Genomic DNA, 26,422 nt, shown 5'->3' with positions numbered 1-26,422 from the left:
GGGGAAAGGGCGTGGATAAGACTTACTCCTTCAAGGGTGAGCTCTATTTACCCGCTCTGGCACCGAGAGGGTTACAGCAAACCCGGGGGTGGAGCCCTGCCGGTGCCACCTGCTGAGGGGCGGCCCGGCGCCTGCGCCCTGGCCTATAGCTGGTCTACCTGCGGGGGCCTGGCCGAGGAGGAGCGCTTGCGCTCTGGGCCTTTTCCGCTGGGGGAAGTCTCGCGGGGGCGGGGCGGGGCGGGGCGGGGCCGCGCCGGGAAGTTCTCGCGGGACCGCGACGAGGAGCGGAAGCGAGGCGGCAGTACCGCTTCAGCGACCGGACGACGACGACGGCGGCGGCGGCGGCGACGGAGACTGTGGCGGTGACGGCGGCGAGAACAGTCGCTGCCCTCGGGGAGCAGCAGCGGGGTCGGCGGCCGCTCGCACCGTTGCGGAGGGGCCGGCCGGGCGCGGAGCGGAGCAGCTGCGCCACGGTGAGTACGGCCGGCGGCGGCGGCGCTGCTCCCGTACCCCTTCCTCCCCTCTCCGCAGCGGGAGTCGGCCCGGGGGGCCCGGGCCTGCGTACCGAGGGCTGCCGGGCCTGGAGGTCGGGACAGTGAGGAACGGGGCGGGGAGCGGAATCCCTGGGCTCCCCGGGAGCCCAGTTTCCCTTTCTGGGGCGCTTCCTTCCTGGGGACCTTTCCTCCCCTGTCCCTTGGCTCGGGACAGAGCTTCGGACCCCGGGGCAAGAGGCTGGGGGGCTCCTAATTAAATTTCGTGCCGTTTTCGTGGGGGTTTGCCCAGAAGGGGCCCAGGAGAAGCCCGAGAGCACGGGGTACTCATTCTGTGAGTCAGTCTGACTTGGTTCGGGAGGCGGGGGATTCGCAGAGGGCTGCAAATGTGATTGATGCTCCTTCGACCTGCACGGTCACCAAGTCACCGTCTCCTGGTGTTTCGGGGCCGAATTTTGGGAGGAAACCCACCAACCTTATTAATACTGTGAGTGAGGACGTTTGCTACTGGAGCCAGTCAAGATGCCTTTGCTTCTGTAGCGCCTTTTTTTTTTTTCTTTTTTGACTAGTCTCTGAAAAACATTGGTCAAGAAAAATAAGCAGCAGTTGATTGGAATGCTGCGAGGAAAGATTTCAGTAAGAGACGGGAGGGAATCACTGGTATTTTTCATTTGCAGCGCTCTCCGTGTCTATGATTTACATGTGAGTTGCAGCTTATTTAGGGAGTTAAACTAGGCTGGCTTCAGATGCAGTAAGAATATAATTTGCAGAGGAGCCAAGTGCCTCGCGGTCTGACTTTTGGTACTGTGGGTTATCAGAAAAAAGTGGGAAAGACACGAGAGAAATTAGCATTAGTTTCTTTGGCTTTCTAGTGCCTCTTTCGCTTTGTGCTGCCCAGTTGCCTTCCCTTTCTATTTCTCTCCATTCCACTGCGGACACTAAATGTTTACTCCTATAATGCAAGTCACTTGCCCCCTCCCCCCCTTTTTTTCTAATCTACTTCCCCTTCCTCCTTTTTGTCCCCTCTCTGGCATAATTTTTCGAGGTTTCGGCTCTTTGGCACAATTCGTTTTTTCCCTCATATAAAGATCCCGTTTCTCTCCCGGGAAGATGCCCTCTTTCCTGCTTTATTCTTCATTTTTGAGCGTCCACTGTGTTCCTTCAGTCTGCCAGAAGGGTTGCTAGAGAGCCATGGGAGACTTAACGTTCTCCCCCTGGGAACTGGGAGGCGCAAAGGATTGAATTCAGCTCTAAGTAATCAATACTGCCACTCGGTCACAGGTGTAGCTTGTGTTTTTGCGTTTTAATTGTTTTCTTCACTTTTAGATCATGTTGTTGTGCCTGCTCATGCTTTTCTTCTTATGTCTCTTTTATGTTAGTAAGGGAGATTGGGTCATTTTGGGGCTTGTGTGACTTCTTTTTGGCTTTTAGTGGGGGTGGTGAATGTTAAAAGCGAAAACCAACCATAGTCCTATATTACAATAGAATTAAGATAGCTTGAAACATTTAAGGGAATAGAATTTATTTAGACCATTGATGAATTAATTAAAGCTTGCCCATTGTAATAGTACTAATTTATTCTTTACCAGCCTTCTAAGATAAGGTGTCTTTTCCTGCATCTGTTACAATCAGCCTTCTTTGTTGTTGGGTTTGGTTTTTGTTTTTTTTTTGACAGAAAGAAAGAAATTTGTTCTCTTGCTCCTTCCTTTGTTCAAAATTTTCTGAATCCCAAAATTAAAAGTTAATTCTTGTAATCAGCTCTCTTTGATACTAAAAGAAAGCATTTAAATGTTTGAGGCAGTTTCCTTAGCCAGTGTATTCAGATTGGAGGGACTACTATTAGATTTTAAATACTAAGTTGGTGGTACTTAGAGATTTTTCTCAATAATTCCTGTTATGTTGCACGTTATGCCGCAACAATTCTAATTGTTACTTAGAACAGAAGAGTAATAGATTTTGGAGAAATGAAGTAATACAGAGTAGAGACCCGCCATGGTCTCCTGAGAGAAACTAATATTGATAGTTACTTGATTAATTCAGAAGAACTTTCCAGCACTCCTGAACGGCCATTGAGAGCCTTTCATTTTATTTGTCAAAGTTGGGTTTTTCCCAGTTATGCCAAGTGAATATGAATTATTGTCATTTTATGCAAAGACTTTGTAGTGCATTGTCTGAGATGCAAAGTTTAAAATCCAGTCAAGGCACCCTTACAGCACAGCAGTGATTTTTTAAATTTAGCATGCATAAGAATTACCTGTGAATCTTACTTAAAATTAGGTTCCGGGCTAAGGCCACTACCTTGCCGAACTCCAGAAGGCACCTCACAGTGAAATCAGTCCCTGAATGGGATGAGTTTGATGTAGCTGATCCAAGAACCAAAACTGTTGGTACAGGATGCACCCGTAAATTAATGAGACTGAAATGTGGCTTTAAATTACTCGAAGGTACACTTTCTGTATATACACAGTAAATGTTTAAAAGCCCAGTAGAATAAGTGACTATAGATGTGATTAGTTTTATATATGTGAATATTTGAGCATTGTTAGGACTTGATTTGGAGGTATTTAATTTTAGTTCATACTTAATAGACTGTTAATTTGCCTATCAGAGCGTTCCTCTGAGTCCATATGTAAATGGAAGTTCTAGATTTACTGAGAACATGTGGACCGATATTTGAAGAGGTACTGGTGATGCTGGTTTAATACCTCTTAGCACTTTATGCCAGGGACTCAGCATTTACAGGTGCTGTCTCTTTTAATTAGCAAAATGACCTTATAAGCTGTAGATGCTATTATTTTCCCCATTTTCTAGCTGAGGGACACTAGGGATTAGAAAATGTAAGTTATTTCTCCAGTGTTGCCCACCTAGTTAGTAAGTGGTACAGTGACAGTTGAATCCAGGTCTAACTCCAGAGCGCCAGTAAGATTTGTTTTTGTTTTTTCTGACTTACAAAAGCAATACATGCTTATAGTAAAGACAATGAAAATACAATTGAGGTGTATGGTACAGAAAGTAAAAATATTCTGTGAACTCGCTTCCAGAGGTAATCATTGTTAACCTTTTGAATTTTTTTTTTTTAGCACACACTGATGTATTATTTTATGGAAGTATGATAAACTAATTTTTCTGCAGTTTTAAAAAAAACTTGATAATAATGTATCTTGATATATAGAAAGATATTTCTTGTTATGCTCAGGGATACATGTATTTTGCACATGGTATTTGTGTCACTATTTTAGTGAGATAAATCTGGGACATGGCATTGCTTGTCCAAGGGTATGTATTTTATTTTATTTTTTATTTTTATTTTTTTTTTGTGGTACGCGGGCCTCTCACTGTTGTGGTCTCGCCTGTTGCGGAGCACAGGCTCCAGACGCGCAGGCTCAGCGGCCGTGGCTCACAGGCCCAGCCGCTCCGCGGCTTGTGGGCTCTTCCCGGACCGGGGCATGAACCCGTGTCCCCTGCATCGGCAGGCAGACTCTCAACCACTGCGCCACCAGGGAAGCCCAAGGGTATATATTTTAAATTTGTCAATAGATGCTGTAAAATTACTCTCCAAAAAGATTGAACTAATTAATTCCCTGACAGAGTGTGAGCTCTGTGGTGATTTTATTTTTATAATCCAGTACTAAGCCTATTGTTAGGCATATAGTAGCTGTTCAAAATGTTAATTTAGTCTGAGAATCTCTTTATCCATAGTATCGCAGAGACTGGATGTTATAAATCTTTAAAAAATTTGACAATTAGTAGGTGAAAGAAATCTCATTGTTTTAATTTGCCGATTTTTGTTTGTTTCGGTTTTTTTGGCTGCGCCATGAAGCTTGGGGGATTTCAGTTCCCCAACCAGGGACTGAACCCGGGCCATGGCAGTGTAAGCCTTAATTTTCCATTTTTAATAATGAAGACAAACATCTAATATGTTTTAAGTAGAGTCACGTTTTAACTTAGAGTGACTTAATGTCAGGCTCTGTCTGTAGCGCTTCATATATGTCTATTATCTGTATTACCTAATTCAATGCTCAGTGAATTTTATAAAGTTGGTGATATTATACCCATTTTACAGATGAGAAAACTGAGGCTTGTTTAAAAGCCTTGCCCAAAATTATAGCTGGTAAGCATCAAGGTCATTACTTGAACTTGGGGTCAGCCTGCCTTTACAAATGATGCAGGGTTAACACTAAGCTATACTGGCCCAGTGAAGTGTCGTGTATTTTATTTTCTGTGAATTTTGGGAAGAAGAGAGTTGAATGGAAGACAGAAAATAAAATCCTACAAATACCTTTAGGAGACTGCAGTTTACGATACAGTGCGTATTGCTTTAAATGAACAGTTCAAGCTGCTCTTGCCTTGTTAAAATTCTCTGCTTGTGATGGGCTGCAGGATGTGTGCTGGTAACAGTTCAGACATACTCTGTCATCAGGCTTCAGGGTTAAATGTACTCCCAGCCCATTTTCTTGAGAAATTTACAGCAACATATACTCTGTTAAAAACATTATACATTGTGTCCACTTTCAGATTTCTTTCTTCCTTTTAAAGTAATTAATGTGGTGTATGTGATAGAATTTTTTTGTCTTTAATGAAACACACCCTTTTGAATTTCTTGAGCCTGCATGTTTTTCAGTGGATAGCTTAAAACCTGGCCTTCTCAAGTTTTCTCTGTGAAACGCTAATTTTTACTTGGCATCACCGCAAAAGTATTGATTGGTTGGTTTTCATTCCTATTAAACTGTATCTTACAAAGCAATTGTTACTTGAAACACGATTTTCAAGAGTGTTGTCTGTTTAAGTTTTCTCTAGGAAACCTGTGGTAGATAAGTTGAGTAACAGCAGGAGAGCAAATGTTGAAAACTCTTGGTTTTTATGGTCTGGCTGTTCAGTCACACTGCAGCTGTCTGGAATCATGAATGACATAGAAGTTTATGCCCTGTACTGCATAGTACCTTGACAGTGACAGTGCTTTAGGTTTCTGTCTGATTTCTGTTTTTCAAAAATGAAACTTCTGAAGTTTTTTGGATCTGCGCAATTATTCTTCAACTTCCCATCATTGATACATAGTCCCAACAATCAGACCTGAAGACCAGTGAAAATAAATGGTCAGGTCAGGGTATGGAAAATATTGATAGGCATGTAGCGGAGATTTTGGAGCAGCTGTAAAAAGTTTTAATAGGTACACACTGGAAAGTAGGCAAAAAAGGAGAAACAGTTATTATTTCCGGGAAAAATTGAAGGAGTGTACTAGAAAGGAAGGTTGGTTACCATACATTATTTAAATCACCAGTGAACGATGTTTCGTAATGTAATAACTACTGCTTAAACCGGAATATGTGGCATTACTGGGATGGGGCAAGGCAGAATTGGCAGGGGTGGAACAGCTAAGTCCTCATCTTTCAGGTGATAGGTGATGGCTGGAATAAATTAAGAAACACCAGTAGAAGGGTGTTATTTAGAAATACTGGGAGTAAACATAAAGAGAAAGCTAAAATCAAAATTGAGGGTGATTGCTTGTGAGTGTTGGGATAGGGAATTGCTCTTTTTCATAAGCCTTTTAATGCTCTGACTTTTAAAATTATATGGATTCATTTGATAAATAAGTAACTGTGGTGAGTATAAGTAAAGGGTGTTTAAGGTCACACGAAAGTACTGAGACTAATCTTTTTTTTTAAATTTGCTGGGACTCTTTTTGCTTTCCTGTTTTAGAGCCAGCACAACATAGGATATCCTAGGTATGGCCTGATAGAATGAATAAACGTTGGTTTAGTTTATTAGTTTACCTGCAGTGGAATGTTTGGCCTTCAGAATTCGGCTGAAGGACTTTTTATTACCGGGTGATTCTTTCCTCCTTGGTAATACTCATTTCCCTCTAACCTTAGTATTCCCAACTGGTTTACTCCTTAGTCCTTTTGTAGCTATGCTTGATTAATGCCCCAGTTGTTAACTTTAGAACAAAAGAATAATAATCACTCGTGCCCCTCAAATGAGGTCTCTGCTAGGTGGTAATTATCCACCAAAGGGTGTCACTATAAATAATCTGTCCCCGTTCTGCCAGTGTCAGTGTTGTTTTCTGCTTTTATTTAGCCTGTATGAAAACAGTGACTGACAAAAGAAGAATGGGGCTTCGTTTTCCTTTAGTTACGGGAAGGTCTAGGTTGTGTCCCATATTCAGGGCTCGAGACTCCTCACTTCCTCAGTGATTGTACTGCCCAGCTTCACCATCACCTGGTACACTACCTAAGGGTTATTACAGAATCTTTGCCTGTGAAATGCAGTTTGGATCAGTCTAGTGCTCCCCTGGCTCTGAGAAAAGCACCTGTTCTCAGGGGTAACTGTGAGAGGCTTCTGTTTGGCTTTTGGGCAGTAGCTAAGATTCTGAAAAAGGGATTGCTTTCAAGTGTAGATTAGGACTTCAACCTTGCTCCGTAGGCTAGTTAGGAATAATGCAGAGGCAGCTTTTGGAATGCTGAACCTTGGACGTCTATTTTCAAGGGCTGTTGGGGCCCCCAAAGTGTTGGGGGTCTTCGAGGGATAGGGAGCCTTGTGCACGAGCAGGTCTCCACCCACCAAAGGCTCTGAGCTGGATTTCCTTTCTCTGGTTACCTGAGCTTGCCGATCACAGTTGGCAAGTGGAGAGGGAGAGTTGCCTATGCTGAGAGTAGCAAACTGAATAAGAAAGTAGTTCCTAGGGTCAGTTTCTTCCACTTTCCTAGGGGCAGACCAAGGTTTAGTTTCTGAGAACAGTTAAAGCAGCTCAGGACCACAGCCCACATTGCTGGCTTTTGACTGTGGATAGGGGACCCAACATTTTCAAAGCACCAGAAAGGTTGGCAGGGAGAAAGGAGGGAGAGAGGCCTCTATAACTGAGAAAAGTAGGGTGCCATCCCGAGGGCGAGGCCTTTCTTTGCGTGGATTGCATTTCGTGCCTGGAGAAGAGCGTGAGGGGCGAGGGAGGAAAGGCGGAGACCGTTCGGACTCCAGCCGGTTCCTGCACACCGAACACACCCAGCGGGAGGGAAGAGGAAGTGTGTTCTGGAATAGCTTGAGCAGCTGCCGCCATTGGCCGGCAGGCCTGTCAGTTGCCTGGGGACCGAGGCTGGAAAGAGGAAGGAGGAGCTCAGGGCTCCTGCCTGGAAGGGAGGGAGGAGGGCTGAGCCAGGCCGAGCCAGGGGGCGTGGGGGCTGGGACGGCAGGCCGACTGGCAGGGCGGGGCTGCCTTCGATCCGGCCACTTCTCTCAATCATTGCTCTTCTGATTCAGGGTGGCATTGTGTGTCCCGCCGTGCAGGAGCGAGTCCCAGCTGAGAGGCGAGGCTGAGCCCAGAGCACTGGGTTGCTTCAGCAGGGAAGACTCCCTTCCCCCCTGCTTCAGGCTGCTGAGCCCTGAGCCCCGCTCAGAATGGAAGCCATCGCCAAATATGACTTCAAAGCCACCGCAGACGACGAGCTGAGCTTCAAAAGGGGGGACATCCTCAAGGTAAGTGTTGATGCCCAGCAAACGCTCAGATGGCTTCTCCTTGTACTCACCTGCCTTCTTGTGCCCTGATAACACACAAAGAAGCTGTGCTTGTTCTTTTTTCATTGCCCACTTTTAACATTTACCATCCTGTGTGATTTGGAGAGCTAGATGCTGAGTAGAATATCAAACATGACTTCAGAGGGTTGGTGTGATGTGTGGTCTTTAACTGCCTTTGTGTGAATGCCTTGAGCATTTCTGTGCTTCTTGATATTGGTAATTCAAGTAAAGTCAGAGCAATATGGTTATAGTAAGGAAGCGTATGAGTAGATTGGGTTACCTGATCTACTAGAGTTATATAAAAAAAAGTGAGAGGATTTTTTTAAAAGACACAAATTTGAAGTATTTTTGTAAAAGCACTCAATTAGTCTTATCTTACATAGTCAAAAGATTTTTGCTTCTGGAATGTGATCCTAGTAGGTTAGAAATTAATTTCCCCTAGTTTAGAGAGGTGGTTAGAAGTACATGCCAAAACTCGTTAAAGAACCTCAGTGTATTCTTATTCTTTGTGAAGCAACTAATGGAGTTCTAAATGACAAGGTTCAACTTGCTGTTGTACCAGTCAGATTTCGATTTTCTTGAACTTGAGGGGCAGTTACCCCATATTAAACTCTGATTGCACCAATGAAACCTGCTGACAGTTTAAAAATAAGCTTCCTTACAGTTTGCAGCTCATTTTGAGCCCCACTATTTACATGAGGTTCGCCTTCCACCTGGCACGTGTTAATTATGTTGTTTACCCAGTTGACTCGAGCAGCTTGCTCTTTTGGATATGTAATTTATTTTTACATGGGTGGGTGTTATCAAATAGTGTATCAACTCTGAGAAAAACCTAAAATTTAATGTTTGAGTCTTCACTGTGTCTCAAGTTTTGACTTTTTTCCTCTAAACCTGATTATTGGAATTTGCCATCCATTTGTTTACTACTGTTGAATGAAATTATTAGGATTTTATAAAGAAGAAAGTGGAAATACAGAAATATGATTCTTTATAAAAGGACTAGTGACTTTTGTTTTTAAGTTTTGCAGACCTATGGAGAGTTGTTATTTTGTTCACTGCCCAAGGTGTAGAGTTCTGCTCTGAAGTTAGTTTTTGTAAACTACTACTGTACAGTAGTTTTTGTAATGTTAGAAATGTAGGTTGCACTTCATAGAAGGTGATAAAGAGCCCTTTAAGGAGAAGGAAACTGTGAGCTTTTTTTTTTTAACATCTTTATTGGAGTATAATTGCTTTACAATGGTGTGTTAGTTTCTGCTTTGTAACCAAGTGAATCAGTTATACATATACATATGTTCCCATATCTCTTCCCTCTTGTGTCTCCCTCCCTCCCACCCTCCCTATCCCACCCCTCTAGGTGGTCACAAAGCACCGAGCTGATCTCCCTGTGCTATGTGGCTGCTTCCCACTAGCTATCTATTTTACATTTGGTAGTGTATATATGTCCATGCCACTCTCTCACCTTGTCACAGCTTACCCTTCCCCCTCCCCATATCCTCAAGTCCATTCTCTAGTAGGTCTGTGTCTTTATTCCTGTCTTGCCCCTAGGTTCTTCATGACCTTTTTTTTTTTCCTTAGATTCCATATATATGTGTTAGCATATGGTATTTGTTTTTCTCTTTCTGACTTGCTTCACTCTGTATGACAGTATCTGGGTCCATCCACCTCACTACAAATAACTCAATTTCGTTTCTTTTTATGGCAGAGTAATATTCTATTGTATATATGTACCACATCTTCTTTATCCATTCATCTGTTGATGGACACTTAGGTTGCTTTCATGTCCTGGCTATTGTTAATAGCTGCAGTGAACATTTTGGTACATGACTCTTTTTGAATTATGGTTTTCTCAGGGTATATGCCCAGTAGTGGGATTGCTGGGTCGTATGGTAGTTCTATTTTAGTTTTTTAAGGAACCTCCATACTGTTCTCCATAGTGGCTGTGTCAATTTACATTCCCACCAACAGTGCAAGAGTGTTCCCTTTTCTCCACCCTCTCCAGCATTTATTGTTTCTAGATTTTTTGATGATGGCCGTTCTGACCGGTGTAAGATGATACCTCATTGTAGTTTTGATTTGCATTTCTCTAATGATTAATGATGTTGAGCATTCTTTCATGTGTTTGTTGGCAATCTGTATATCTTCTTTGGAGAAATGTCTATTTAGGTCTTCTGCCCATTTTTGGATTGGGTTGTTTGTTTTCTTTGATATTGAGCTGCATGAGCTGCTTGTAAATTTTGGAGATTAATCCTTTGTCAGTTGCTTCATTTGCAAATATTTTCTCGCATTCTGAGGTGTGTGTGAGCTTTTTGACTGTATTCTCAAAGTCAGCACTAAATTAATCAGAAAGCAGACAGAACCAGCTATAGGTTTTAGAGAGAAATACATCATCTGTTTCTATTTCTTTAGCTAGAAATCGGCAATCATAACTTAGACTACTAAATTACTCTGTATCATTGATGTACTGAGGAGATAATTTGGTGTTTTCTTAGGTGATTACTATTTTCAGCAGATAACCTGCTCCTGATATCATAATAAGATTGGCTACTCAGATAAAGGGAAAAAAGATTGGCTCCTCAAGTAGCCACGTTTGTCACTTGTACAAAAATGCTTTGGGGCCAAGCTTGGGGGTTTTTTTGGTTTGTTTGTTTACTGAAATACAAATTAGATTTCTCCATTAAGTAGAAACTTGAAACTTGAGCCTGGAAGTTCATATTTTTTCTCTTAGTCTATCCAGTTGCACATTTAGCACTAAAGCAACAAATCAAAACAAAACTGTGAACTTTGAGGTCTGTTTTAAAGAATTTTTAGACAAGAACTTTCCCTGTTTACTGCCACTAAATTTAGTCTTGGACCATGAACATTTTATAAGTTCTCCACCTTAAATTGGTAAACTTCGTGAACAAGTGTAATGTCCTTCTTTCCCATCCTACAATTAGGATGGTGCTGTTTAATATTCCCCCAGAAATTTTTATGATGGGAGAGAAAGTGAATCAGAGTGCTCACATTTACTTTCAGATTTTCTTTGGGGAGAGAGAAACATACATATATTTGGTTCTTTCCAGTTTGGCAGATAACTGGCATATGAAGTCATAATGCCATTATTGCTTTTGAATGGTGGCCGTTAGCTGTTTGTTAGTAATCTTGTGGCTTTACTCCAAAAAATAAGTGACGATACAGTAGTTGCCCTTTGTCTCATAATTCTGTGAAACAGCTGAGTGAAGAGGAGGGACATTGCTTTGTCTTAAGCACTATTAGTTTAAAAAAAAAAAAAAGGCAGCGTTTTCTTCTTTGATTATTCAGGGAGTAACTGGCTTCATTTGAGTGGCTCTGATTTGATTTGTTCACTCTTTAGGATGCTAGTTGTGAGCCAGATCATGTTTTGAAGTGTCTGGAAAGCACTGACCAGTTTCCCTCGATTGAAATATGGATCTATTTACCCTCTGTTGATAAAAGGGACATGTGCACGTGGGTACTGAGTACATTTTACTTGAAGATAATGAAATAGAAAGGGGCTCAGCCCTCTTCCCATGACCAGGTTCAGGATTACACCCTCTCACTGTCTTGGAGTTCCTGGTTAACTTTTGCTGAATGTTGACTCGTGTCTCCCAGCAGACCACTTCCTTACTCTCTGTCCACATGTTGACTTGTACTGCCCTGAGAAGAGAGAGCAAATTAAAAACATCTTACTGGAAGCCGTAAATAGAACTTAATGCTTGGATATATCTGCCTTTGTTAATTTCCCTCTTATAAAAGCTTGTGTTTTTCTTGGGGAGGGGTGGGGAGGGCACTGGGGCTAGGTATGGAAGAAATTGCTCTTCGTTCGTGGATGAAGTGAACCTAAATTTCCCCACCGTTGTAGGGCAGCCTTGAGATAGCCCCAGGGGTTCTCCACTGAAAATGAGGCCCCTGAATACTCTGCCCTAGGCACACAAAATGCCTGAGCTTACCTAAAAGTTGCGTTTGCCATCTAGAGGCTTCTGTACATGTATTGATACTTCAGACAGTGCTGCATAGGAATGAAGAGACTGTTCTGAGCTCTCAAACCTGTGCTCATTGCATTCTGTAGCTGGGTGGTTATTTTCTATCAAGACAGACCTTAGACTCTAGAAGAGAACCAACAGTAGATCATCTCAATATCTTCTTCTCTGCCTGGCACGAACTTCCTTTACCAGTTTCCTAAACCGCTTTAGAATTAGGTCTTGGGTTCAGGGCTGATGACACTATTTTACTGTTACATTTACAGAGCGTCTCCTTGAGCCACATCCTGGGGCAAGTTGCTTTGAGAGTTGGGGGAGAAATAGAAGATGTACTTTCTCCCTTCAGGAACTCTAAAATCAAATAAGAGAAGTGAGGTTAGTATGTGAAACAGTATGTGACAGTGTGTAAAATTAGAGGATCTGTATTTTTTAAAGATAAATTTATTTATTTATTTTTGGCTGCATTGTGTCTTCGTTGCTGCACATGGGCTTTCTCTAGTTGCAGCAAGGGGGGGGCTACTCTTCGTTGCACTTCGCAGGCTTCTCATTGCGGTGGCTTCTCTTGTTGCAGAGCACGGGCTCTAGACGCGCGGGCTTCAGTAGTTGTAGCACATGGGCTCAGTGGTTGTGGCTTGCGGGCTCTAGAGCACAGGCTCAGTAGTTGTGCCACATAGGCTTAGTTGCTCTGCGGCATGTGGGATCTTCCCGGACCAGGGCTTGAACCCGTGACCCCTGCAGTGGCAGGCGGATTCTTAACCACTGCGCCACCAGGGAAGCCCTAGAGGATCTTTAGAACAGGAAAAGACTTCCTTATTTTAAGGTGAGGAAATGGTGGCCCATGGAGGTGAATGATCTATCCAAGATCACAGCTATTAGTACTTAGTGCTGAACTGGTATTTAGCAGAATGCTGAAGTTGTGTTACACACTGTAACTGCCAGTGTAATTTTGAAGAGAAGAGATTGGTGAGAGCCGAAGTCCAAGAAAGCTGTGTGGAAGAGGCATGACTTGGACTGGACCTTGTGAAGACCAGGACAGGGCTAGGTGAGGACAAGGGAGGGGCGGGGGCTGTGCTTGTTGTGTTTAAGACAGGAATGCTAGAATAAGGTTATAGGCTGTGACGGAGTGGAAAATAAGGTAGAACTGGAGCCAGATAAGAAAAACCCAATAAGAGTTTGATCTTGTCCTTAAGGCTCTGAAGGTTATCAGCTGATGACGAAAGTGTCCTGTGTGTATAGTGGAAGTGTCCTGTGTGTATAGTGGATTGCAAGGAGGGAAGCCTGGAGTCCCAGCCTGGCAGGTTCCAGTAATCAGGTTGTGAGATAAGTGCCTGTACAGGTATAGGAGACTAGGAATGAAGGACAGGGGGTGCTTTGAGGAAAAGAAAAAATAACGGGATTTCTGCCTGTCAGCTGGGAGTATTTGAATAAGTCTCCTGTGTAACTGAGAAAAGAACGTCCATTGAGTATGCTCCTGAGAGCCAGGAATGTGAACTAGAGTGTGATTGGTTCCAGTTTTCACAACAGCTCTAAGTCCTGAATTTCAGTACATGAGTCTCATTTCAGGTGTTTGAACGATCAATCCTAAAAAATAAGAGGTTGGGATGGGGTTTTTTCTTCACTATTTCAAAGTACTGGTATCAGTATACTTTTTGAAGTATTTCTTTGCCTATTGATAAGAATTGTTATCAATCTTGTTAACTAAACTCAGAATATTGCATTTAATCTTTAAGAATGAGGACAGTTTGAGTTCTCTTACAACATAATTTGTTTGCCTTTCATCATATTCGTTTCCCCCCTGTCATCTGAATGGACTGTTTCCAAATAGGTGCTAAGAATGAACTTTCAGTTCCTGTACAAGACTCCTTTGGGGGTGGAGGGGGTTGCTGGCTGAAGACCAGTCGTCCCTGTTTGGAGAAAGAAATGTCTAAGGAAATGCACCGTTCCTTTGGGGTCTTCAGTTTTCACCTCTGTGAGCCATTATAGTTAAGTCATCATTGAATAGCTACTACTTATGAAGCATTTAATATGTGCCACAAAGTTATACGTGATTTCTAATTTTGGACATCAGAAGGTTGGCATTATTAGCCCCATCTTATGGGTGCAGAAGTTAAGTAACAGGCTCAGGTTCACACATCTAGTAAGAGGCAAAGCTGGGATTTGATCTTAGGCCTGGCTGCAGTGCTCCCCCTACAGTACATTAATTCCCCTGTTAACTGTCAGGTATGAGTAAACCAGAAATATAAGCTTATCTGCAGTCCTGAGTTACTCACCTGCCAGGCATGGACAGCTGTCTTACGGCACTGCTTCTACATAGTGACGTATTGGATATCCTATCTAAGTAAGCTGAGGTTAATAATAAAAGAAATGAAGGGGGAAAAAAAGGGTCATTTCACCTTTCGGATTAGCAAAGATGATAAAGACTGACCCCACCCTCTTTTGGCCAGGGTGTGGGGAAATGGGTACTGTCACCTCCTGCCAGTGGAGGTTTGTACGAATACAGTTGGTCTTTTTGAACATGGCTTGGTGATACATATTAGACCATAAAATGACCCAGCAGTTGCACTTTCAAGAATTCAATCTAAGGAAATTCACAAACAAGTTTTTTTTAAATGTAGACATGGGGGGGGGATGTTTATTTCAGTGAATCTGTGTGCCACCTGGAAATTTCTGCAATTAAATTATGAAATATCATTTCCAAGATATTAAAAGGTGTAAAAATAGGCATCTTCGAATACATGGAATTACCATATTATTAAAAAAAACCTTAAGTAGCCCATCAGTGGGAGGCTACATAAACAGATTATGGTGCTTGTAAAGTGGGATACTGTGAAGATGTTAATGTTGATGTAAAACTATATGAATACAGTATATGTGTTGCTCAGACAAGTGTTTATGGATCCTCTTTTAAAAAGTGAAAATATATCTAATTTATTGAGTTCTTAGTATATGTCTGTGCACTAAGCTAAGTATTTTACTTGTATTTTCTTTTAATCCTCACAATAATCCTATTAAGACAGATGCTATTATCCCCAATTTACTGATCAGGAACCTGAGGCTTATGTTAAGTAACTTGCCCAAGTTCACATTCAAATCCAGGCCGGTTAAGTCCAGATTCCATGTTCTTAACCACTACCCCGTGGGGCTTTTTTGTACCCAAATGAGGTCAGATGAGGGAGGGAGGGAGGGGGCGCGAGCCCATTTAGGGAAAATTGCTATCTATTTCATTTGCTTATTAAATACATAGACTTCTTTCTGAATGATCCCCTAAAAGGTAACAGTTATCTCCAAGGAGCTGGATTTCAGGTGATTCTTACTTCTTTCTTGTGCTTTTTTTTTTTTACATTACTTTAATTAATTTATCAGTTTTATTAAGTCAATACAGCTTTATTCAAATGGTAAGTAGTTAACATTTTGCATGTTTTACCTTGATGGTTATTCTAGGAAGTTAAAGTGCTCCGGTCAGGGCTTGGTTGGTTGTGTATTTTTAATGACTGAGATTTAACCTGCTGTTAGGCTAAAGTTCACTGTGCCTATCTATGTTCAGAGTCATAAAACTTAGACACCTTTTTAAAAAGTGACTCACAACACCTTTTGGAGGAAAATCTTGGTCTTTTTGGCAGATACTTCCTCTGTTTTACCTCCTAGTGTACGTGGAATGAGAGACACCTGTGGTATTGTGCTAAAGAACTGCTCCAGGGCTAGACCCACCTTCTTCTTCTGGCAGATCTGGCCTTTTGGTCTTGGGAAGCTGACTCTCCTTTGGTTCTCCCATCCTCAAAATGGGAACAATAGCGTCTACTTTCCTAGAGTCACAGTGAGGATTAAAAGAATTAATATGTTAGTGTGCTTAAAGCAGTGACGCGTAAAGTAGATAGTAATGCTACCTGCTATTAGTTTTATTAATGTTATTCAGACGCACAACTTTGATTAAGAGGATGTCAGTCCTACTGCTGGCTCAGGTAACTGTTAAGTCACATGACTCGACACATAAAACTGGCTGGGTGCTTGTCCTGATACTACCTCAAACTCAGAATTGTGCAAACTTTGTCCCAGAACTTAGCAGAAAGCATGGTATTGATGGAGGATTTTGTGAAAGACAAGTAGTTTCTCCATTCTTAAAAGTCTTTGGCCCTCTCTCAGGGTTAAACCTGAAAGCAAAGAGGTGGGTAACTGCACAGTGTCCTGTTGGGGACCTCACTTTTGTATATTTCTTGGGCTGAATAGAGCTTTGGGATTATGCTGTTGGCAAATATTAAGAAGTGATAGAAGAAACAGCCTTGGGAAAAATTCGTTGCTGTATTTACTCTAAGGATACTAAGGAATCTTTCATTATTATGTGTCCTCAGGGAGGACATGTGGGAGAACATTCTCTCTGGTCTCCATACCTAGAATAGGCGTATTTCCCCCTCAAACAACTTTTTTAAATCTTAAGGATGCTATAAATAATGCTTTGATATGTTTCCTTCTTTATCTTCTAGGAAAGCTTAGAGCCTACTATGGTCCCATTTCTAGCAGTCGCTCTTATACTTTCTGTCCTAATATTTTTGTTGAAACAGGTAGTAATTTTTAGTGGTAAATATTTAAAGTTTTTCTCACCCTAACAATGGCTTTGATTTTTAACTAATTTATTTATTCTTCAGTTTAACAGCAGACTTTTAAAATCTAGATTTAGCAAAATGGCAAAGCCTTTTGTAGTACTTTGCTTTTGAAAAAATACAAAAAGCATCAGTTTAGTTTTAAAGTGAGAGGAAATGCATTTTGGACCTTAAAACTGTAGACTTCACAGAGAACAAGAAATCAGTGTGTAGGCTTCCCTGGTGGCGCAGTGGTTGAGAGTCCGCCTGCCGATGGGGGGGACGTGGGTTCGTGCCCCGGTCCGGAGGATCCCACATGCCTCGGAGCGGCTGCGCCCGTGAGCCATGGCCGCTGAGCCTGCGCGTCTGGAGCCTGTGCTCTGCAACGACGGGAGCGGCCACAACAGTGAGAGGCCCACGTACTGCAAAAAAAAAAAAAAAAAAAAAGAAAGAAAGAAAGCAGTGTGTGTTTTCAGTCAGAATATTGATCATGCAATGTCTTTGTGTCATTTTGTAGATCTTTTATTTTCCTAGATAAATATGTATGGTTTGAAATGGATTGCTAGAGGAAAGAGAATAAATTTACAGCATTTTATTTTTTTGGTTTCATTGGGTCTTTGTTGCTGTGTGCGGGCTTTCTCTAGTTGCGGCGAGCGGGGGCTACTCTTCTTTGTGGTGCGCGGGCTTCTCATTGCGGTGGCTTCTCTGTGGCGGAGCACGGTCTCTAGGCGCACGGGTTTCAGTAGTTGTGACTCGCGGGCTCTAGAGTGCAGGCTCAGTAGCTGTGGCATGTAGGCTTAGTTGCTCCGCGACACGTGGGATCTTCCCAGACCAGGGCTCGAACCTGTGTCCCCTGCATTGGCAGGTGGATTCTTAACCATTGTGCCACCAGGGAAGTCCCTACAACATTTTATTGTCAATATTTCCATTTTTCCTTAACATTTAAAATTACTTTAATATACATTAATAGAAAAAAAGAGGAAATTCAAAATTCTGCACGAACTCCCCACTCCAGTATTCTTACTGTTGCAGATCTCTTCTAGGCTTTGTTATTGTATAAACATTTTTATACTGCTGTAATTATAGTGGCCTTAAAATACAACATATGTTACCATTTTCCTGTGTTTGTTTTACTAATTATTTTTAATGGTTTAATGTTTTAAAATATTTTTAAAGTTAATGTTCTATAATTGACTTAGCTATTTCCCCATTGCTGGATACTTAGCTTGTTTCTATTAAAAGTTTAGTTTATCATCTCAAAGGAGGCTTTTGATTATGTATGATGCTCTATTGTCCAAAAGGATTGAACAGATTACCTACTTGAGGTCAAGTTGAATGAGAATGGCCCATAATCTTAGTCAGAATACATAATAGTAGTGCAGCTAATGTTGGCTTCATTTTCTGACCTCCTTTAACAATAGAATATTATTTCACAGTTTGACAATGTTTTATAGGACTGTGAAATGATTTGTGAAATGATTAAACCTCTTCACTCAGCATCTAAGATACTTGACAACAGCATCTAGTTTTTCTGAAGCACGTTTTATTTTGTGCTGTTCCTTCAGGTGATTAATTTGCTTTTTTATAGCTGTGTCAAGTTAAGTTAATAAGTAATTTTGATAGCTGAGAAATTTGATGTGTACTCATAGATGTAGTTTTAATTCAGTTTTACTTCTCTGGTTGAATTAATCCCTTCTGGAGGGAGATAATCCATCCTCACTCATGTTTGGAAAAAGATGGAAAGACAGACAAACCAGCTTTGTTTAGTTGATGCTGCAAATGTTTAGCTTTAGAGCCAGAAGGCTCTGCTGAGAGCTTTTGAGAAAAAAGTGGAGTGATTTATTGAAACATCCTCATGCTCTTAACATGTACTGAGATATAAAGAAAAAACAAAACTATCTTGTTGGTTCTCTCTGGATGTTGGGATTATGGAGAACTGTCACTTTCTACAGCATGCATTTCTATAATGGATGTTTTTACAGGCATATATTAGTTTCTTAATCAGAAAAGCAGTAAAAACCAAAAACACCACAGTAGTTTTCTAGATGTAAATTTACAAGTCAACAAACATTTTAGGGTCTATTTTGATTTCTTAAAAGGAAAAAAAAAAATCAGCGTACAGCTTCATGGAGTAAATTTGTTCATTTCTTCTTGGTGAAGACAGCACAAGCATCTCCAAGTTATCTAGGACTGTTACATAGACTTTATGTAAAATAGAGAATACACAACAATAAACTAGAAGCGGGCTCGGCTCTTTTGCTTATGAACAAGTAAGATTGGCCCTAAAACTGGTCTTGCTGCCCAGATTTCTAGTTATATCTAGCTTATCTTTTCCCTGCACCTTATATGAAACTAACGTTATGTGCTTTCTTACTTACGTAATTTTGACTTAGGTCAGTCTCCAAACTGGATTATGGCTAGCAATGCAGCCAAATTGCAGTTCTTCCTAGGTTTAATGATCCATGTTGCCTTCCTTGTCTCCTGTCCATATTTAGTCATTTACATTTTATTTATCAACTCTATAAAAATGTTTGGCTCTGAAAGGTAAAATTAAGAGACAAAATAAAGATTTGCAGTTATTTGTGGGTTTTAGTTATCTGTTGTGCATTGAAAAATATCAGGTGTCTTCATTTCATGCTTTTAAAATGTTTATTAGAGTTATTGAAAAGTGTAAAAGAAAGGCCATAATCCCTCCTGTCACCCAGATAACTTTTTTTTTTTTTTTTTTTTTTTTTTTGCGGTACGCAGGCCTCTCACTGCTGTGGCCTCTCCTGTTGTGGAGCACAGGCTCCGGATGCGCAGGCTCGGTGGCCATGGCTCACGGGCCCAGCCGCTCCGCGGCACGTGGGATCTTCCCGGACCGGGGCACGAACCCGTGTCCCCTGCATCAGCAGGCAGATTCTCAACCACTGCGCCACCAGGAAAGCCCAAGATAACTTTTTGAAATAAAATAAAACAAATGTCGAACTCATTAGAAAATGTAAAAGGCAAATACTCTTACCAAAGAAAATAACTATTCTGTTTTTCTGTAACCTTTCAGGGAGAAAGACATTTAATGACTATAGCTATAGTTACTTTTACTGTACTTTCTGGGTACGATGAGAAGCACACAGAAACCATATTCAAAATTGTAATAATGAAAATAAGCAGGTACTTCATCTTTGGAAGGAAGGATGGGGTTTCTGTTTAAATGTACTGTACCTCTTTAGAAAAAAAGCAGTAGCTAGAAAGGTCACTTTGCCAGGCTATTAGAGAAGATCATAATGATTAAGACTTTAAAAGTCACATGTTAAAGCTGAGTCAGAGTAGATTTCGAACCTGAAATTGGTGTGAATTTTCCCAAAAGTTGTGCTGATATTGTCTACATCAGATATTCAGATGAATTTGTGACTAATGGCCTCACTTAGTGCTAGAAGTGGAAACTTGTAGCCCTGCAGGTCTTTCCTTGAGATTAATTACTTTATTGGTCTCCTAAATTTAGGTTACTGGTTGAGAAAGAACCAGTACTTTACTTGGAAAGTCATTCTCTTTGTGTTCAGATGCCCTTTATTTGCCTTCTTGGAGCACCTAATATAACTACATACATCTGAACAGCTGTTGTCCTTAAAGACTGTAGAAGTAATTTTCAAATTCAGTTATTAGTTTGTTGGTATTGTGTATCAAAGTGTAAGCTTTCTGCATGTTCTTTCCCTCCTCTTCTTTCTTATTAGATATTAAGGGCCTCGCAAAAGGGGCATGCTTCTCATTTGCATATTCTCAGATAACCTGATGAAAAATTATTGATCACCTGCTTTTGGGGGTGTTGGGTTTTATAAATAAAAGAATAGCAGCCTCAATTTGAAGTGAACTATGGCATGTTTTTCCTTTTAATATAAATGTTTATCTTGTGCTGTTGGTAGGAATGTAAATTGATAGAGCCACTATGGAGAACAGTACGGAGGTTCCTTAAAAAACTAAAAATAGAACTACCATATGACCCAGCAATCCCACTACTGGGCATATACCCTGAGAAAACCGTAATTCAAAGAGAGTCATGTTCCACAATGTTCATTGCAGCCCTATTTACAGTAGCCAGGACATGGAAGCAACCTAAGTGTCCATCGACAGATGAATGGATAAAGAAGATGTGGCACATATATATAATGGAATATTACTCAGCCATAAAAAGAAACAAAATTGAGTTATTTGTAGTGAGGTGGATGGACCTAGATACTGTCATACAGAGTTAAGTAAGTCAGAAAGAGAAAAATAAATACCATATGCTAACACATATCTCCATATATATATGGAATGTAAAAAAAAAATTGTTTCTGAAGAACCTAGAGGCAGCGCAGGAATAGAGACACAGAAGTAGAGAATGGACTTGAGGACACGGGGAGGGGGAAGGGTAAGCTGGGATGAAGTGAGAGAGTGGCATGGACTTACACATACTACCGAATGTAAAATAGATAGCTAGTGGGAAGCAGCCGCATAGCACAGGGAGATCAGCTCGGTGCTTTGTGACCACCTAGAGGGGTGGGATAGGGAGGGTGGGAGAGAGACGCAAGAGGGAGGAGATACGGGGATATATGTATATGTATACCTGATTCAGTGTTATACAGCAGAAACTAACACACTGTTGTAAAGCAATTATACTCCAATAAAGATGTTAAAGATAAAGTGATAGGAACTGAAAAAATATATATATATAAATGTTTATAAATACCTAGGCTGTAGCCTTAAATTTCCCTCTAAATGCTGCTTTAGTTGCTTCCCATAAATCTGGGTATGCAGTTGTTTTTGTTTTCATTAATTTCAAAATATTTTCTAATTTGTTGTTTTTTTCTTTGACCCATTGGTTATTTAGGAGTGTGTTGTTTAATTTCCACATATTTGTGAATTTCCCAGAATTTCTTCTGTTGTTGATTTCTATTTTAATTCCATTGTGCTTATAGAACATACTCTGATTTCAGTCCTTTTAAATTTTTGAGGCTTGTTTTATGGCCTGGCATTTGGTCTGTCCTGGAGAATGTTCTGCTGTGTGCTTGAGATGAATGTGTATTCTGCTTTTGTTGGTTGGAGTGTTCTCTAGATATCTGTTAGGTCTAGTCAGTTAATTATTTTTTCCTAGAGTATGTCATGATAGTTGTAGAATTTTGATGAATTCTTAAGAATACTTACCTAGTATCTTGGTGAATCATAGCAACAAATTGAGTATCTCCTAGGTTAAGGGTGTTATGCTTAGTGCAAAGGGTTGGAGGTATAGATAATATTTAGTAATACACTGTTTTAAGAGCTATGCTAGAGGTATGCACTGGGTGTTCTGAATGAAAACAGACTTGGTAAGACATGAGTATTGAAAAGTTTTCTGAGCTAACTTAGAAACACTCATGACTGCTTTGTCCATCCAGATATGCCTGACTTACTGAGGCCTTCTGTTTCTAACATTAGCGAAGCTTACTGTCAAACTCTCAAGAGTTGTTGGAGTTGTCCTAGAACACTTAAACTTGGAAGGTTAATTGCCTTTCATTGTATTTGGCAGTTAAAAAGTAGATATGAACCATATTGATACCAACGTGGCAGACGCAGATAGCATCAAAGTAATTATGACACTTCCTTCACGTTTTGTGAAAAACTTTAGATGAGTGCCATCAATCTCAAATTTTATGCCCATGACGCTACCACCCCACTTTTTAAGAAAATATTTTTATGGAAATAGGTTTCTATTACACATTTGCATGTAGAACATACTGAATAGTGTTTTTAAGTGGGGTTACTTTAAACTAGAACTTTCCAGGTATTGAAAATAGCATGAACTTTACACTAGTATTATGGTAACATCAGAAATGGAAAGGATTAAACATTTTATTTTCTCCAACACCATATGAATATGAATTATATTTAACAAGTTTGTGTATAGTCCAGAGTAATAGACACCTGAAATCTGCTATCTAGATGTTAGTTTCTAAAGTTTAAAAAGTCTGTGGTCAAAGAAGTGGAAAATGGAATACATTTTCATGAAGCTTTTGAAAAAAAATTACTCAAGTAAATAAAGAAGTTCAAGATGCCTCCTCGTAGACCTGAAAACATTTACTCAGTCGTTTATCAAATGTAAGTATGGAAGCCCCCAAATTCAGCATTCTGTTTACAGGGAGGATAGAATAAGATGTCAGTGCTACTTGTGCTCTCAGCCAGGGTCCCTCAACAGGATCTTCTCATTAAGATAAAAGTAAAACTGCTACAGCATCTTTACTGAACATATATATTTTTTAAACTTTTTTATATTGGAGTATAGTTGACTAACAATGTTGTGTTAGTTTCAGGTGCACAGCAAAGTGGTCCAGTTATACATATATCTGTATCTATCATTTTTCAAATTCTTTTCCTATTTAGGTTGTTACATAATATTGAGCAGAGTTCCCTTTGTGAACATAGTTTTTCTTAACATAGATTTTTAAATTTTAGAACATTTTTAGATTTACCAAAAAAAAATTGCAAAAGTAGCACAAAAAGATCCCATATATCTCACACCCAATTTCTCATTATTAACATTTTATATTAGTATAGTACATTTGTTACAATTAATGAGCCATTATTGATACATTATTATTAACTAAGGTCCTTATATTATTCAGATTTCGTTCATTTTTCCTAATGTCCTTTTTTCTGTTCCATGATCCCATCCAGGATGCCGCATTGTTTAGCTGTGTCTTCCTAAGCTCATCTTGGCTGTGTTGGCTGAACATAGATTTAAAAAATATATATATATATATACACACACACACACACACACACACACACACACACACACACGCTTAAAGTTTAATATTCTTTTGATTCTTTGATAGTCCCTACTTAATGAAGAATTATTTTCTAAAAGCTTATAAATTGGTGTTTCTGTGGAAGATGTTATTTCTCATGTAACGCTTATTGACATTTTAAGGTTGGACCACATAAGTATTTGGCTTCCATATGCCGAATATTTACCACACTCTTCTGTACTATAGCCACTGGCCTTATATGACTTATTTAAATTTAAATTAGCTAAAACATTCAGTTCTTCACTTGCGTTGGCCATGTTTCAAGATCTTAATAGCTACACGTGGCTAGTGGCTGCTGTATTGGACAGTGCAGATACAGGATATTTACGTCATTGTAGAAAGTTTTCTTGGACAGTGCTGCTGTAGAACGTCACCACCCAAATAACAGTGTTTTTGTGTTCAAAGTATTTTGGGTTTCACTTGGAAATGCTAGGAATCATATCCTCCCTCTTGTTGCAAACCATTAGTGGTTACTCTGGTCTTTGGAGGTGAGGCCCTTGGGTAGTACTGGGACGGGGGTGGGAAAGTAGGATGCTGCTGTGGACTAGCAGTAGAACTGGGGTAAGATTTTCTCTTTCTCGTGAGTTCTTCCCTGTCTGCACTACTCCCTCTCTTGAGAACCTTTGACTTCCCAAACCCTTTTCTCCACAGCCCTGCACCTTGTCTCCCCCAGCCCGTGCAGACAGAGGCAGATACTGGGAACTTGTTGTCATCTAGTGAAACCAGAGGAGTGCTCATAGAATGGCTCCACTGGGGTGACATGTAACATGTTGTTGAGTCCAGTGCTGGCTCTTCTAATTTGGGTTCCTTGTGTCATTGGATGTGTAATGTGGTCTTGAGCTGAATGTGCAGACAGCAGCATCTGAGGCACATCGAGAGAGCGGAGGCAGCATTTCTTTGAATTCAGCAAAACCATAATTATTGTGTTTTCAGAACTGTGTTTTACATAAATATCTTAGGCAAAGTCTTACTCTTGTTGTAGAGTCATTTTGTTTCTTTGGTTTAAACTGCACCAAAATTTTGCACAATTAAATATCCTCACCCCAAAAGCTCTACAGTGTTTCATTAGTGAACATATTTGCCAGTAATGTCAAATAATGGGTTGATTAATCTTTGACTATATTTAAACAATACTAGGTCAATTTTCAATTAGTTCCATCATTTCTCTGAACACTGAGCTATTTCACACCTTGTGGTCTTCAGACTTGGCGTTCCTTTTGTCTAGTGTAACCTTGGCCACCTTCCATTCTTTGTGACTTAGAGCAAGCCCACCCGAGCTCCAGAAGTCTTTCTCAACACTCTTCTCTCCCTCCGGTGCCCCAGCACTGCCCCTTAGTTGTGTACCTCTGGCCGTTGGCATATTTGTTTTCCCAGGCCTCAGATTCCTGTATGTCAGCATCTTGCACAGTGCCCAGCAACATGGTCATTTAGTTTGTTGGAACAGAAGAAACGTTGAAACCCACACCAGGTTCATTCCACTCAGTATGAATTGAGTCCAAGTTGGTATTGTCTTTGTTACCCGGTATTGCCCTGTCAGAGGTCAGACTTGGTTCTTATGTTGCCTCAGCTGTTTTTGCATTTATTTAGGTGACATAAACCAGAGATAGAAACTCTGGAATTTCTGCTGTAATTTTTTATTCTCTTATTTTTTCACCACCTTAGGCTTCTTAGCTACTTTTCCTTTAAATCTCTGTAAGGTATAATTACACTTTACTCTGCATGTGATCTAAAGAATATTCAATCAGCTTTATTTTTGTTACTGTCCAAAAAACATTCCCGGTTTCCACGAATTTTTGTTTTTGGACACTTATTTCATCTATAGTCGTGGCATTTTATTTCAGCAGATGGTTCATACACATGTAAGAAATATTGCTGTAGAAGGAGATTCTAAACATTTTGGCTTTCTCTCCTGAATTTGTTCTTTATTCTTTAAGTGTATAAGAAAAATGAGAAAAAAATTTACAGGAATAGTTTGAAGTAAGCCTGTTGATTTGTTCTAATTTACATAGTTTACACAACTCCCAGCCTTAGAGAGGAAGAACACTCTCAGGGGCTGGATCTCGGGAAGAAGAATCTTATCGGATGTTCTCCTGAGTTTACTTCACTGCTAACAATGAGGTGGGTTGGGGGAAGAATTTCTTCTTGTTTTTCAAGCTTTGCCAGAACACTTTGCTTACAAGCAACTGTGCGAACTCTTACTGGTGTCCCTGTATTTCCAGGGACGCTTTCTGACCTCCTGTTAGCGACACAGCTAGGACTAGCCATGTGCTTTGTGGTGCCAAACATAGCTGAAGCAAACCTGGAAGGCGTCCAACCTGAACAAGATCCTGAAGTCAGAACGAGCAAGTGGTGCAAATGCTCTTAGTCAGAGTCTGGAAAGTCTTCAGAAGAAATGAATGCAGGCGGATCTGACAGGCTGATGAAAATTTGTTCATAGACTGACATTTCAGTTCTTCTAGGTCCTGAGTAGTTGGCTTCAGTCAACAAGGCACCAGTATCTCCTTTTAAATTTGCTCATAGAAACCAGCTCTTGGAATGTATGCATCCTGGTGATAAACCTGGAGCTTGAATGTTGTTAAGATATTCAGAAAATAATGAATTTGCAGCTCTAGTAGGACCTGGCTTTAACTTTGACTCTGTAAGTCAATCTAAGCCTCAGCTTTAAGCATTCATTAATTTTAAGTGTTTGTGCCTTTTCGTTGGTAATATGATGGTTCATGTTTTGAGTAAATACTGCTATCCTTAAAGGAAAGGAGTACATATGTTTTGAGTTGTTTTTCTAATTGTGGTAAGTATACTAGAGGGTCAGTAAGTTCTTTTTTTCGGGGGGGGGGCTGCGTTGGGTCTTCATTGCTGCACGCAGGCTTTCTCTGGTTGTGGCGAGTGGGGGCTACTCTTTGTTGCGGTGCGCGGGCTTCTCGTTGCAGTGGCTTCTCTTGTTGCGGAGCACAGGCTCTAGGCGCGCAGGCTTCAGTAATTGTGGCTCACAGACTAGAGCGCAGGCTCAGTAGTTGTGGCTCATGGGCTTAGTTGCTCCGTGGCACGTGGGATCTTCCTGGACCAGGGATCAAACC

At 40.7% G+C, this 26,422-nt stretch overlaps 1 protein-coding gene across 2 annotated transcripts in view; it reads left to right on the top strand.

Annotated features, from left to right (window-relative positions):
* Positions 1-280: 280 nt before the first annotated feature.
* Positions 281-26,422, top strand: part of GRB2 (growth factor receptor bound protein 2) — a 70,427-nt gene continuing 44,285 nt past the window's right edge. The window contains exons 1-2 of one of the 2 annotated variants that reach the window (XM_082679261.1): positions 281-473; positions 7,770-7,958. In XM_082679261.1, the coding sequence (XP_082535387.1) occupies positions 7,881-7,958 (78 nt within the window). In that variant the 5' untranslated portion in view covers positions 281-473; positions 7,770-7,880. Of the gene's footprint in view, positions 474-7,742; positions 7,959-26,422 lie in introns of both variants that reach the window. The other variant, XM_082679260.1, reaches the window with a different exon arrangement.

Source organism: Grampus griseus (genome assembly GCF_964374135.1).
Source record: "Grampus griseus genome assembly, chromosome: 20".
NCBI lineage: Eukaryota > Metazoa > Chordata > Mammalia > Artiodactyla > Delphinidae > Grampus > Grampus griseus.
Note: the sequence above shows the minus strand (reverse complement) of the source record. Positions and strands in the feature narration are given on the sequence as shown.